This window comes from Cinclus cinclus, chromosome 2 (genome assembly GCF_963662255.1).
Source record: "Cinclus cinclus chromosome 2, bCinCin1.1, whole genome shotgun sequence".
NCBI classification, from domain to species: Eukaryota; Metazoa; Chordata; class Aves; order Passeriformes; family Cinclidae; genus Cinclus; species Cinclus cinclus.
This window is the reverse complement of record NC_085047.1, coordinates 18,474,428-18,491,011: the sequence shown is the minus strand read 5'-3', so window position 1 is coordinate 18,491,011 and position 16,584 is coordinate 18,474,428. Positions and strand designations below refer to the sequence as shown.

General features: G+C 36.4%; 1 protein-coding gene across 6 annotated transcripts in view; it reads right to left on the bottom strand.

The window, feature by feature from the left end:
• The window catches only part of CBLB (Cbl proto-oncogene B), a 122,699-nt gene that overhangs the window by 99,592 nt on the left and 6,523 nt on the right, over positions 1-16,584 (bottom strand). For all 6 annotated transcript variants that reach the window (XM_062512111.1, XM_062512137.1, XM_062512119.1 and 3 more), the window contains exon 2: positions 13,042-13,292. In XM_062512111.1, coding sequence (XP_062368095.1) covers positions 13,042-13,292 — 251 coding nt within the window. The remainder of the gene's footprint in view (positions 1-13,041; positions 13,293-16,584) is intronic.

Here is a 16,584-nt window from a genome sequence, read left to right as displayed (position 1 = left end):
GATATTTTTTCCTTTTCTTGGCAACTCCAACCCATACACCAATTTTCCAGTGACAAATACTCTTTCTTCTGTTAATACAGCAAATGGCTGGCATTCATGGAACTGGTGTTCCACAAGGGTACAGAAGGATACAACAGGTATCTTAAATTGCATATACACGAATATCCACAATTTTAATATCTTCACAGATTTCAGTTGATTTTACTCTAATATTTATTTGCCCCCTTCCAGCTTGTTTAGGCACATCAAGCACAAGCCAAACATAACTCCTTAACAGGCTTAAAACAAGTGTGAATAAATAACTGCCCAAAGAAAAGACTGCCTTGGAAAGACTTTCTGCATAAGACAACACTACTTGAAAACAGTGTGCAAATAAACAAAGGAACAGTACATTTATGTTTCTCTTTTTCCCAACAGGTGTCTCAAACTGTAGGACACTTTGTTCCATTATGTTTGAAGGATTTAGCTACTAGACACTTCTACCATGTTAAAACAGATACTAAGAGATGGGTCTTGCTCTTTTTTGTTGCTTTGTTTATACTGAGCAAACTTAAGCTAGTTTATTTTGCTAATATTTCCCCAGCTATTACCCGCTCCAATAGGCTGGGTGCACTGGGCTTATAGGTTTTGAGATGGAATGTTAAAAGTTCTTCCAGTTAACCACTCCAATAACAAATTGTATTCTCAGAAATCATAAAATAAAGGACTGATTTTTTTAAAACAAATATTAAAAAATCTGTCCTCTGAGTCCATTTACAGATATATTGGAGGACTCTAAAAAACTATGTTTATCTTTTTGGTTATCCATGTCAGTTTAGCAGTAGTAACACTAAACCCATGCAGCACAAACAAATGAAAAAACACCTGAAAAAATCTTTTACACTTTCAGAAAAGTATTTTTTATTCATATGCTCCTTGAGCCACTACTAACTGGTATGTGGTGTTCAAACATGTCTCTTCCTGGCATTTGGATTCATTAAAGATTATTTCAAAGTGACTGCCAAGATCCATGATCCTCACAGAACAGTTTTCCTCCCCCATTCTTCTCTTCCTCCTAATGGAAGTGGAAAAATGAGAGAAAATAAGGAAGTCTTATTTTCTTTCTTCAGTGGCACTTAACAGAAGTTCATAAGGCAAGTTTCCTTTCAGATAATCATTACAAGCCTGTCAGTCACACATGGGTGTAGTTAATGAACCCACCTAAGCATAGACTGGAGGACAGCTGGGCACTGACTGGGTCACCCCTGCTCCATCCTGCTGAACAGCCCCCAAATGAGCCCTGTCTTCTTACATGTCTGTGCTCTGTAAGTGATTAGAGCCTCATTCCTCATAGGGCATTAATTATAGGGATTAACAGTAAAAGGAAACACATGAACAGGATGCTACATACTTTCGGGTTAGGGGTTTTTTTTTCTCCTTTTAATCTTTGTGCTTTTGCTGCAGTTATGAATTAAGGAGCAAGAAGGATGTGCAGAGATCTGAATAAAACAGTACAATAAAGCCTTCCAGTCTGCCATATTAAAGAAACCCATTAAAAAAAAAAAAAAAATGGAGGAGAGGATTTCAGCCTGCTGACACACTACTTTCTAAGCAAAACAAAAAAAATTGGCTATAGATGCCACATTTTCTGTATTTTCCCAATTTCAGCACAGAATATATATCATTAAGCTGTAAAACCACTGGAGCATTAGCCACTGGGAATGAGCTGTCAGTAAGATGCACTTATGAAGTGTATTAAAAATTTTTACAAAGTTAGAACAGACACAAGCCTTTATCAGCACTCTTATCACCCACCATTACTCTGCTGTTATAACCAAAAAAGCATGTAACTGTAAATACTACTCTTAATTCTGGAAGAATCTGGATCTACTGCTACTACTGTAAATTAAATGGCATAATACTTACATCTAAGTGACCTACTATGACTCAGGCAACCAGTAAAAACTAACCTAACTAGAAATGAAGCATAGCTGTTCAAACTCAGAACAAAAAATACAGACACAGCCTATTCATTATGACCAACTCAGTGTTATGGAGATGATCTAGCAACTGAATATGTGCTTTTCTATTATAGTGTTTCAGAGCTGAAAGCTAGAAGAATATTTCATTACAAAAAGATTAGGTTTTTTCCTAGTTTTTTTTTTAAACCAAATACTTAGAAATTAAGAGACAAAACCAAGCTAAGTTAACATAACATAGACATCTCCTTTATTGCTGGCACATTAGGCAAGCAGATGTTCTTAACAGAGACTTATCATTTTTAATGACAAACAACAGTTGGAACACAGTTTCTCCACTTCAGGATTCTCACAACAGGCTGTATATCTGAACATACAGAAATATTTTCAGGCTCTATTTGTTGCATTTTATCTTCCTTTAAAATACATGATATTTATACAGTATTAAATACAACTTACACAACTTTACCCTAAGTGTACTGATGGAAGGCTTACATGCCATATTTGCTGAAACCTTTAAACTTTGACTTCAAAGAAATTAATCTTTCTTCTGTCAAAACTAAGTGTTCTCCAAAAATAAGAATGGTGCTCAGGGATTTTGATACTAAACCTTCAAGTAATCTGGTAACACAATAATTAAATTTTTTACAAGTTACACAATTACTAATTCTCTATAGCCCCATAAACTGTTTAAAATGCTGACATAAAAAACATCTGAAGATGTTTCCCTTTGTCCTTTTGCATTCTCCCACTGGAGAGCAGTTAGAATTAAAGGCCTGCTCTAGGATGTACACCTGTCAGGTCTCATCAATTAATGACTGCTTTCAAAAAAAATAATTAAACATTAACAAATGTTCTTGGGTAAAAGACACTTTATTACTGACCCTGCATTTCATACTTCCCATGACAGACATTCATGACTCAGAATCAACTCTGAAATGAGTTCAAAAATATTCTGTTGGCTAAGGACCATTTTCCATTGGAACAATTTGAAAATAGATGCTAATACATTTGTCTGTCTTACATTAAAGCCCTTTAATTTGTAACGGGAAGCAAATTTTTTCTCATGCAGTCATTACTTAACAATACTGTATTGCCCAAAATGTCCTATTTTAAGAGGGATAACTAACAAATGAACTTATCACCTCTTAAAAAGTAATCAGATTTCTGATACAGAGCCAATGAAGGTGTTTGGGTTTTCTTCAGGGCAAATAAAGAGGTAAGTAAAAGCCTTCAGAACATTACTGAGGCCTAGCACACACACAAGAAAGAATTAAGATGATTAAGATGTTTCTTTATTCTTACTGTAATCAAGACTAGAATTTGTCATAGAATAATCCTCTACACAAGCTGGGGAACAATCACAGATTTTCCACTAAGTATGTAGGTTTCAGTTCTTTGAACGTGTGTCCTGATTTTGGCCAGGGCAGGGTAATTTTTGCAGTGGCTGGGATAGGGATAGGGACATGGCCAGGACCTCGATGTTCTTCCATTCCATCTCGGGTCATTTCCTTCTGGTCAGAGCAGTGGGAATGCTGGTCCTGAGCCAGAGGGAACATGGCTGGGGTCAGGTTAAGCTCTGCACTCTCCCTTTTGTAAACTTCTGTTATTAACATTTTTACTGCTCCTGTTCATTTTCTTATCTCATTGCTGCTCCCAGTAAATTGTTCTATCTGTGTCTTTTGTGCCTCTGACTCTCCCCTCCAACCTGCAGCAGGACAGAGGACAGGAAGAGGAGGGGGAAAGGAGGGGAACCAGTGGCAGCGTTTGGTTAGGGGTTTGTGGGAACACTAAACTGCAGAATGTCTTTCCTCAACCAATAACATAAGTTAGTCAACAGATACCAGAAAAAAAGGTGAACACTGGGCCCCAGATACAATTAATCAGCATTTGCATGAGACCCTTATTTTACTCACTCAAAAAAAGCCCACGGATCCTTCTCTTTCATCAGTACTCCATGTCTAATCCAATCCTGCAATACTTTCTCAAGAGCCTTGATACTCTCCACTGTTGGTCATATCAACGTAAACAGACACACTGCAATACTTCAGGTTGGAGCTCAAGAGACAGAGATAGCAGCTAATCAGGAGCTGATAAGACTTTCATACCTTATTACTCAGTATTCCTCCCCACCAGCAGACATTTGCATTGTGCAAGGTAGATGCAAAACTGGGGCTAATATTTTAAATAAGATATGGTTGTGGATTTTGTTTCTAAAGACACATCTGTTCAACATCACAAACAAAACAAAGTAAGGCTCAAACTATTATTAGTGATAACTTTAAGTAAGAATCATGGAATAAATAAGGTAATCTTGACACAGTTTTGCTACAGATAATAGGAATAATTTGGTTTTTTACTGTTGCTTCAAATTTCAAAGCCAAATAGTTTCACTGTTTTATCTAAGGGGAAAGCAAGGATGTATTTTGTGAACTCTTCTACAAGTCGTATCAAGAAAAAAAAACTTAAATTTAATTATGTTTCCCCAAAACATTTCTCCCACTGTAGAGTCACAGCTTGCCAAAAATCACCTGGTAGCAGTGAAAGACTAGCTCATCAGGTGGGCTGTCCAGGTCCCCAGTGGAATCCTGATCTATACAATGCATCAGATACTACTAAAATTACATCTCCACTGTTTGACCATTCAAGAATTGTAAATGAAAGTCCTCTTACAGAGATATCACAACAGCCTTACCCATGCAGAAATTAAATTTAGCTCAATCCATGTGCTACCATATACTGTAATCTTTCATCATATACCCCCGAAATGTGCTTCTTAGGCATCTGCTACTTCTGTTTTCTCTTTAGTTTATTGTCTTATATCATAGTAAGAAGAAATAGTTACATCTACCTCTACATCAGAAGAAGTAACAATTATTATGACCAAATATACTAAAATGAACAAACAATTACTTCTTCACCAATTTTCTGATCTGCCAAGATATTTGCAAGATATAAATACAATAAAGTCAATATACATTCACTTTACAAAACGTTAAATATTAGGTAATGAAACAGATTATGGGGGAAATCTTCCATTATAAGACAGGATGGCTCTTTAATTCCAACATGAAATCTGAGCAAATGATGGTGAAAGTACTCCATGTTTTATGATATGCTAGAGACAAATATAAAAACACTTCAATAGTGAATACCTTTGGTTACACTCAAAACAGAAAGATTAAAAACGTTTTTAGTCATCCAAATTATTAACAAGATGCTGATGACAGTCACCTGGTTGCTTGCTCAGGAAGTTTTACCCTTCACATAAAGCCACTTACTGACCTTTTTCCATTTGTACTATGGGTTAAGATGTGCTTCTTTTTGGAGTTTACTCTTGGTCCTTTCCATGTATTACTCATCCTGTTTATTTGGATTTTTAAAAATAGCTTTACTCATTACACAGTCTTTTGTGTAAATATCACATTTTCTTTCAAATTAAGCAACTTATATTCCTAAAGTAGCTCTCAAGAGAATATGCTTTTAAATCTTTTGGAATTGTTCAGTATAAAAGAATGAAACATGCCAACATATTCATCTTGCAATCAGCAAAACTGTTTTGTGCAGACAACAGCAAACCTGTATTTTTAGCACAAATCCTTGTTCCTCCAACACAAATTAACCATATTAAAGTTTTGTCTTGTTCTAGAGCATGCACGGTATTATTGCAGAATCTGTGAAGACAGTTAGCTTGCAAACATGCAGCTACTGATAAAAAAAGAGTTGCTAAATAATTATATTAACTCTGATATTTTTACTATGATTCAAGTAAATTAACTTTATACTGGAGTAAAGAACAGAATAGGAAGAAAAAAAAACCTTAAGTGAAATGACCATAAAGTGTTTTTAAAATTCTATCGAAGTACTCCCTAGCATGCTAGATTTTAATGAATGGAATATAGTCGTTCCATCCATCAGCTTTTCTATCAATATCCCACTGTCACTTTTCTTTTGAGCTAAAACTTCAACTGTGTTAAACAAAACATATATTGCCATTTTTTTCAGATGAAGGTTATTTCTTACTCTTTACAGGTCAGTGGAAGTGTCTTTACTATAGGTTTGATACCTAGCAAGCATGTGTTCTAGGCTGGTTTTTTGATCAAGCATTCCTTGCACAAAGAATTACCACTACATCATGTTTATTTTTATAAACTGGCTTTACTTTACTTTCAAAGAGCTTCTATGGACTAAACAGCAAGTGTAGCACTTGAAAGTGATTATGTCCAACTTTTTTATCATCTCTTTATAGAATAAAAGCAGCCTTTTATTCTTTCATGTTTCTAATTTTTAATGGAAAACAATGCCACAGAAGATTAGAAAAAGGAAACCATTTTTTTTATAGCCTAAAAGTAAAATAATGTGCTTATAAGTTTAGGTGTACATTTCAGAAAAAATGGATCCTTTCTTCTATATTCTTTCTCTGTGCTCCTGCTTGCATGGTAAGCATCTTCCATCATGCAGGCTAGTGTTGAAAGCATCCTAAAAAAAATACCTTATCACTGAAAATAGAATACTTCTGGAGATAGAGAAGCAGAGACCAAATTTTCTAAAAATCAAATGCACATAGAAAAGTGATTGACGAAAGACATGTTCAGGTCCATTACATGAGCCTTCCTTTTCTACATGCTAAATTCAGGAGTCAGTGCTGTCTGCTGCTCAAAAAGTTCCCAGAGTTGCTAACTTGGGCTTTACCATACCTAAGAACACAGCTCTATTTATAGCTGGTGACCATGTCCGCCCCCACACACACAGCTGCTCCCTATACAGACCCTGCAGGCAAGTATGGGGAAGGGATGTGAGACACACAGCAGTTGCAGATCAGAAATGGGTGCTGGTATCCTCACTGCAATAGAGTATTTCCAGACATCTCTGACCAAAAGTACTGTAGGTTCAGAAAAGCACCCACTTCCACCAGTCCCATTGTGCCATCCTACATTATGCTCTAAAGACAAACTGAAATCATGTAGAAAACTGTCAGTCATTTTGTATGATCCTCACAGCAGAACTATCATTAGCTTTATCATAAAGGAAACTAATATATAGAAAGCCTACAGGACTGATTCACCTAACTGAGCTTTTTGAGAGCTTTCACAGCTGCCCAAAATGGGTATAAATGGTATGGCACCTTAAAATTTGTCAACAGCATCATGCACACTTTTATAAGGCATAAATAACAACACAAAAGACAACAAGGAGAACATTAGACTGTATATATATACCCCCTTATAACCAGCTCAACTCTACTCAGGCCTGACCATCAACACCACATTACTTGTAAAATAATGTTTGAAAGAGACCTTTCACTAACATACAACATGCTGTTTGATTTTATAAGAGTAAAAAGTAAAAGACAAAGTGCACATATCTCTCCTCTACACAGCTAGATATGAATCAAGGATCTAAATCAATTATAAGAATTTACAAGCCATTATTTTTTCATTAGGATTTTTTGTGGTTTCAAAATCCTTGTCTTACTCTGCAATCTGAATAAATAGTTGCCTCTAAGTAACTCTGGTACTAATACTTCCTTTGTTCTCATTTGACAATACCCACTCCCAAGCACAGAAGATGATAAAAAAATCTAAAATTTAAATGCTGTCTTACAACAACTGCAGTCACACAGCCTGTTTGCATTTATGCTGAGAATAAGTTGTCATAATACTGCCCGACCATTTGTAACCTCCACACATTCTCACCTGCCCTCTGCAACAAGAGTTTCTTTGTCTGAAAAGTGTGTTTGTGTAACATTCCTTTTTTAATTTAAACTATAACCAAAAATAGCAAACAGCTTGTGCTCCACCAAATCTGCACTGAAACTCAACCACTCATGTGGGTCAGGTACACAAAATGCTTTATTAAAGCTGTTTGGTTTACATCTGGTTTTGCATCACATCTAAGGAACAGGAGGGGAGAAGAGGGTGGAAATTCTCACCATAACATAAAAGCTAAAAAAAAAAAAAATTAATTGCATTTCCTCCTCCCATGCAACCCCATCTAATCAGTTATGCACTCACTTTTCCTCAGAAGCCATTTTGTTAGAGGCTATTTATTGTAGCCAAGTTCCATTCTCAATTACCTTATCATACATTATACATTGAAAGAGAAAGTGCCCTCCTTTTTCTAGGGACACACAGGAGCAATGGGCCAACACCCCAGAAGATTTTCAAGCAAAGTAAGGCAACTTCTTTTACTAAAAATCTAGTAAAGGAATCATCTAGAAATACAAGTAAATAAATACAAGGGAAAAAACAAATACTAGATTCCTTTCTCTCAGCTTCAGCAAGATTACACAGTCAATATATTATACTTCTAAAATGTATTGAGACAGTTTAAGTTTAGGGGTTTACATACCATGTTAAGCATCAGATTGATGGTATGTGTAGCTTAGCCCAGAATTTACTGGAGACCAAATACTACATAATATGCTTGGAAAACGGAACAAATCATAGGATGCCCATAACCTCTCTTTGACATTTACCAACTTATCTATGTGATATAAACCCAAAGCCAAAACTGGGTCTATGAGAAGTCTATTAACATCCTTTTCTGAATCTGTGCATCTATTTGTCAAACAAAAAAACATCAGCCAAAACAATCTTAACTTCTCCAAACAAAATCATCCTGAATTAAAACTTTACTGTTCCTGATCTGTCCCACAATCAACAAAACCTTCTCTGCCTGGAGACACAAACACGTTGAGGCAAGCTAAGTTATAAACTTCCTAAATTCCTATAAATAAAACAGCAAGGTCGTGATATAAGTGGAGGCAATTCAAGAAAGCAGGGTAAATTACCTCACACTAACCCCAGGACAGAAGTACACAAGGGGCTACTGCATTACAGCTGGCATACCTGACACCCATCCTGATACTATTTTAACCTCTTACCAAGTCTGTACTTTCAGGATAAGGAGAAATAGGTGAGAAATTTCTGTGGCAGAAAGGATGTTGTGTACTTTAATGTGCCAGTTAAAAGACTTGATCCAAGAACCATAACTGATCACAGCTGTCAACGCAGATTTAAGGAAAAGAAACTGAATACTCTATAAACCCAGTAATCAACATGAACAGTAACAAAGAACTCGATCGATTATTTGAATTGCATGTACAAGATCTCCTTAGAAGACTTAATAGACTATAAGAATCCTGCACCAACATTTAAACAAGCTGTACAATATAGAAACACATAATTTGATTCAAGACACCAAATGGCCAGATGCACAAGAGAATTTAATAAGACTTTCTAGACAGAAACAGAAGTGGCTTTGTGATTACTTTGAAGGACTTCCTTGACTCTGACATTTCCTTCATGCACACCTTCCTACACTGACCACAAAACCACCACAGGTCTCCTCTTGACATCTTCATCTGTACCATCCACTACTTAAGAAATATCCACCTTCCACTTCTGGAATACCACTTTAGAACAAACAGCCAACCAATTTTGGCTGAACCAAAGAGCATTCTAAAATACTATTAAAAATAAGTACACACTCTGGTTTTATACTTTCCTGCCTCTCTTCATATAAAGGCAGAAGGCAAGAAATATTAAGTCAGAGAATAAGTTCAATTTAAAGACATTCTTCTAAGGATATGATTTACAGGAAATGACAGGAAGCCTCCCACTTGTCTCTGTTAGTAAGAAGTGAAGACTATGTCCAGCACCTTGAATGAATCCAAATGTAATCTCCCCACGGCCACTTTTTCCTCCTATAGTCTTCTTATTATAACTTACGTGCTTGATTATTTCTACACCTGGATAACACATTTGTCTCAAAAACTGCCATTCTACTCAGCTTTTATTTTTTCTGAATGCCTAATTCTGGAATACAGCAAAAGGGAAGGAAGTTTGCACTTCACAAAAATGATGCTTTCCAGCTTTAGCTTACTTCCCAATAAACAAAGGGTGCAAAGAAAAGCAACAAAAAAAAAAAATAAAAGACAACCCCAAACCCTCAAAGACACAAAAAGCCTTTTAAGAGTAGATGAGCCTGAACCAGTAATTCTAATACACATGCATTAATAATCTTTTAAAAAGTAAAATCTGTGACAAAAAGTAAAATTACTTGATTCATAGAAAGACTTCTGTGCAGCCTATATCTAGTAGAGTTTACAGAACTTAATGGACATCTTTTACATCATGAAGCAAGAAGACTGAAAAGACAACTTTGTAGAAGACACCATACTCAGAAAATAGATGCAGTTAAGCACAAGAAACAAACCTGCAAAACCTATTTTCTCTTCCTAGCAAGATTTATCAAAGAGAGTACAGAATGACAGCACCAACTACTCTTAAATTGCTATCATATGTCTTTGATATGGAAACAATACTGTGCCAGTCAGACTATGTATAAGTGGCTAACACAGAAGCTTACACTGCATTAGTGCTGCTTCTCTAACTTGTTTCTTCTCTAACCCACAGGACCCTTGAAAACTAAAATTCATTTACAGGATCTTAGAAAAATAAAATTTATGATAAATTATCAATTATTCACAACAGAGGAATTTTTGTGTCATTACACAAATAAAATTACACATATATTGGCACTGGTTCCTAAATGTACCATTACTACAGAAATGAAGATTAGTCGATAATGCTAACAGGTTAAAATTATATCAATCAAATTTATGATGAATGAAGCTTTTCTCTTTTCCATGATGCTCTTTTACCCAGAAACCAAAACAGAAGAAGAATGAAAAACCACAGAAACTGTCCAGCTGCCAACATTTGCCTTACTTTTTTTTAAAATTGACTATCAATATTTCTGCTACAGATTGCTAGTGCTACTTCGACAGCCATTTTAGAAGCATCTTCAAAAATACAATCTTTAAATTATCACTGCTACAATTACATTATAATGCTCACAAATAAGGTTAATGCAAGCATATTTGGAAGCAAAGAAGATAAACACATTAAAAACTGCTTTTGCTAAGTTACCAATAATTAGTATGATCAAATATATTAAAGCACTGCTTAGTAGGCGTCAGATACTTAGTCATATGGCTCAGCAAACAAGTACACCTTCATTCAACTTAAAACTAGGACACACATACAGATTAAGCATCACCAGTAGATGAAAGAGGATGCACTGAAATCATAAAGATACAGGCTTTTACTTGGAATGACATGGGTCATGATCTAAAGAAGCAATGCTTACATTTTTTTTTTGTTTAAGCATTCTGACAGAATGCAATTCGTATAGGAAAGACAACTAACAATTTGAATACAAGAAAAGCATTTCTATTCTGCTCCTTTTCTCAAGCTCTGAGCTTCTTCAGTTAAGCAAAATACGATAGCTGTCACCTTCTCAAACACTAATTTTAAAAGGCTGAAATAGTTATTGGGATTCAGTGTACTTCATCAGTATGATTTGTTTTCCAACCCCTCCTCTCCAATCATCTCACTAGAATGGCCTAAATAGACAGTAAATACGCTAACTATACCTTCTTCAAAAATTCTGTGCTTCACTGAAGACATCCTTATATCATCCCTGTTACCCTAATGCGGGAAATGAAATGGGTAACTGGAAAAAAAACAACTCTAGCAACTAGACAGTTATTAATATACCGCCTGAATGACTGTACAGAGCTTATAGCAAGTATTTTGAAAAAGTGACACTGAAATTGGCTTTTATTTTTGCTAATTTTAAGCAAACCTGTAACTAGATTAGGCTTTCATACAACACAGGTAAGTCAAATTAAAACCTTTTTATATAATCCAACTACTTCTATCAATTTTCACTTGTCCTAACAAGCTCATATGTCCTTTGAAACACAACGACTTCTGTACATACACCAAATGGGATGCCTAAAACAAGCAGCCATAGGCTCAGTGATGAACAACTCTCTCAGGAGTTGTGGTAAGAATGCATCTACAGTGAAAAAATTGCTTTATACACTTAGAAATTCAAACACAAAAAAAACATTCTTCCATCAAAACCTTTAGTGCTCACTAAAACACTTTAACACTCTTGGAGCGTTTTTGCCTAAGTATATTCACACCTGGACAATCTCGATGTTCTTTAAGAAAAAAGTTCTTAGATATCAAGCAAATTTCAGACACCTTACCAAGACCAAAAGACTACCACAGTAGACTGAGTAGCTATAATCTTTGCCAAAGATCTGGAAGGAACAAATGTATGATTCAAATATAACAGCAGTGACATTTACAAGAACGTAGACATTTCACTGCTCCTACCAACAATTTCACCAGCTCTAAAACTACACTGCCTGCCTCAGAGTTCAAATGCAGAGAGAAGAGCAGGAATCCAATCCACCATTCGCCTGACATCTCATTCCCCACTATCTCCTTTAAAAAGGGGAGACTTTGGAAAGAGCATCATCTCTTTCATTTGAATAGATTTACAGTAATACCACACAAGGCAAAGACTAATGGCCTCAATAGTGTTATATCCCCTTCTTCCCAAAACAAGATTGCAGATCTTGCACAGAATTTCCTGAAATATTTTTTAAACATTAGGTAATCAAATTAAATATTAAAAACCTCCTCAGTTACCACCAAGAGTGCAGATAAAGTGGACATTAATTCCTTTTATTAAAACTGAACCACTGTAAATCAAGAATCCATTAGGATTCTTTCATTTCACAGCAGGAAATTAACATTATCATTACCTTACCATAAAATCAAACAATATCTGAAAAGTGTGAATATTGTTATTCTTCATTCCATCACTTGTGAAAACTCTGATTCAATATCCATCCTGGCTCCCAGAGTTTAAAGAGCTATGGTAAGGAGGGAGGTCAAATTCAATCCAAGTTAACAGTCACTCTCTCTATCCCAGGAAAAACTACATACTGTAAGCCCTGTGAATAAGTAATTACAATGAAATGAATGTTTTATGAAGGAAGTGCACTTGGTTTTAAAGGTCACAAAGTGACAGATAAGAGCATACAGTGAAACAAATCCAGCAAATTACTGATTGACCTGCAGGGTCGATGAATCCAAGCAATAAATATTTCTGCTCTTTGAATAATTAAAAATGTCAAAAAACACAATGACTGCAAACAGTGTTAAGAACACAGACAGACCAGATGATATACTTCATATTTAAGTATTTCACTTACCTGTCCTGTGACTGCTCTTCATACATTCTTTCCTTTCCTTCTTTAAAGAGTCTTATGGCCCGTTTTGATTTCTTCATAAGACTGTCAATGTAGATTTTAAAATACTCATTCTCACTGAGTTGTGCTAGTTTCTGGTTATCATCATACTTGCTCAGTATAAGTCGCAAATGTTGATAAGTATCAGGTAGAATGTCAAGTATATAAGGTGGGCTGTTTTTGAGTTGAAGCTTTGGGTTTTGGCACAATCTTACCTATAAGGAAAAACAAGAGAACATAAAAAGACAAGAAATCCATTGAGACAAAAACAGATCTGATATTTTCAAATTTATCAGGTATAACATACTTCTCTAACCTCGAGTTCCAAATAATGAAATCCTACTTCATTTATAGTCCAACATGAAATTCCAACATAGTCTCTAATGTCAAAAGAGGTAAAATTTTAGTCTTGTCACAGCTATAAAAAGCAAATAAGCCTACCTACATATTTTGTGGGTTTGCCCTTAAAGTACATATTTTCCTGTCCTAATCTATGCTAAGGAGCATATCAAAACACAGCATGCAACAAATGCCAAGAGCAGTATCATACAGATCTGTTTGCTGCAGGTTAACTTAGCTACAGGTGTTTAAGTATCTACTAAGAGCTCACATAAATTAATTTGTCATCTGCTGGGTCTCTTTATCCAACAATATAGCCTCTAAGACCCTATGGAATTTTGAAATTCCCTGCACATAAGAAAATGGTCTGAACTGTGACAGTGGTTCAAAAGTTATTACCTACAAGAGACAGACTTTAGGTCGCTCAAAAACAGATACAAAAATATCATAAGTTCATAGTTTTCCAGCTCCTGGCTGGAATAGAAGTTCAGTGCTTTGCTTTTGGCTGGATGAGGAGGTGCCCACCAAAGCCTCTTTCTCATTCCCCTACCCATAACAAAAGACTCAGAGGTCAAGACAACTATGAGGAGAGAGCCATTCATCAAACACTGTCACAGGTACTTGATATTAAGGTATTTCGCCTCGACTTGGGGAGCTTAATACATTTAATTAGCAATCAAATCAGAGTAGGGTAACAAGAATATAAAACCCATTAAAACACATTAAACACTTAAAAATACATTCCACCCACCACTCCTTCCTGGGCCTAATTTTATTTTCCACTCTACCTCCCCCCTCGCAGTAGCACGGGGGATGATGAATGGGGGCTGTGGTCAGTTCATTACGCTTTGTCTCTGCCACTCCTCCCACCTCAGCGGGAGAACTCCTCACACTTTTCTCTTGCTCCAGACAGGGGTACCTCCCACAGGAGACAGTCATTTTTGAAGGTCCCCAGTGTGAATCTTTCTCATGGACCACAATTCTTCATGAACTCCTCTAGAACATATCCCCTCCACAGGGTACAGTCCTTCAGGAATCAGCTGCTCCAGCATGGGTCCTCTGCAGGGTCACAAGTCCTGCCAGGAACCTTCTCCTATGTTATGGGCTCCTCTCTCCATGGGAACACAGGTCCTGCCAGAGGCCTGTTCTAGCACAGGTTCCTTATGGTATCACAGCCTCCTTCAAGCATCAGCCTGCTCCAGAATGGAGTCCTCCATGGCTTACAGGGAACATCAGCTTCACTGTGGACCTGCATGATCTTCACCATGGACTGCAAGGGAATCTCTGCTCCAGCACCCAGAACACTTCACTCTCCTTCACTGAGCTGCGTGGCTGCAGAGTTTTTTTCTCACATTTTTTTCTCACTCCCCTCTCCCCTGGCTGCAATTTGCTTCTCCACAGTAGCTTTTCTCCCCCATTCCTTAAGACATTGCTCCAGAGGCACCACTATTGCAAATGGGATTGGCCTTGGCCAGTAGCAGGTCCATCTTGGAGCCTTGGGGAAAGCTTCTGGCAGTGCCTCAGCAAAACTACCCCTCTAGTCCCTTCACTACTAAAACTTTGCCACTTAAACCAAAGAGAAGAAAACATTTCATTGAACTTGGAATCCCTGTGATCAAAAATGGCACAAATAATAAGTTCAGACTAATAGAATACCTTTATTTGAATCTAGTTTCCACTGGAAATGTTGCTGGAAGAGAAAGGTTCTCTTTGTTTCCGACACATCCCTAACATAACAAAATTAGAACTGTCCCTGGCTATCTAAGTTTTTTGATAGTTTGTTCTGTAATATTCTGTTCTAGAAAGAAGAGACTAAAACTAACAGGTAGTTTTTGGCTGCTTTTGCACTGAGCTATTCAAGCTCAGCTAAAACACTGCATAGGGACACATTCTAGATACGTGTGCAGCTGTACATATGCAAACACTTATGAAAAAATTAAGACCATGTGGTATAAAAGTTTTATAGGCATCATTTGGAGATTGCCACATTATATATTAGTGACTTTGACATTCTTTTGAGGTAACTAATGAGGTTATAAAAACATCTTAATACTGCTGAGAGTAGATTCCTACTCCTACTAATCTATCAACTTGAAAAAAATGTGCATCCTTTAGCTTTTCTGGGTGAGAGAGGAACAAATCTGTATCCTGTAATACTCACCTCTCTAAAATCAAAGCTCTATCACCTCTCCTGTGATTTCTATATCTACACCATCAATAAATTCACTGCCTTAAGATTGCTGCCACTAATGGACCTTCATGCACCCCAAACAGCAAAACAAACAGGTAACAGTTTGTGTCTGAAACGTACAGTGCAAGAACATTAGAACACAGGCAATTAGACTGAGGTAACAGGGGGTCACAGCCAGAAAACCAGAGACAGTGCTTGACTTTTGTCCACTCTAAGAAGTTTTTAAAAAGTCTAGCACCATTCAAAACAGTATTTAAAACATGATATTTGCAACAGCTCTCCTCATTTCACTGATTGTTATTTTAGTAATTTCTATTATTCTTTCAACTTTTAGACCAAGTAATATATCAGGAAGCCTTCTGATGTGTTGTAGAACAATCCTCATCCCAGAGAAATTTACATCTCAGTAGGATTAAAAAAAAAGAAAAAAAACCAGAAGCAGGCAAATATGAATACACGAGCTGTTCAACATGCTGAAGAGTAGTTCAGAGGCAGAACACCAGCAGTTTCGTATTTCTAGGCACAAACTGCAAAGTTCCACAGCAAGCTCTCAAATAATTTAATGGCTTACAAAGGAATTCCTTCAAATTGAGAACAAGCTGGAAGGGGAAAAAAGAAAAAAATCTAAAGCATAAAGATATTTGATCATCTCTTGACCAGTAATGAAGTCTGAAACTGCAATCCACAACTGCAATTGTTTTGAAACTGAAAATACTGTTTATATTTTATGTCATAAATGTAAGGTCATCAGGATTAAAAAAAGGACAACAGGGTCTCAGTTGGGGTTAGGAGATATCTAAAGCAGGATTCTCAAAGAATAAAGGTTGGCTATCATAGCATCCTTTCAAGATCAGGAAAGCACTGAAGTTAGGCTGACAGATAGAATTCTCTAAGGAGATGTCAGAAACATGGGCAAGGAATCTTACACATGTAGCTAGACCTGAAAATCATCCATGCAGAGACATACATGTATTTCT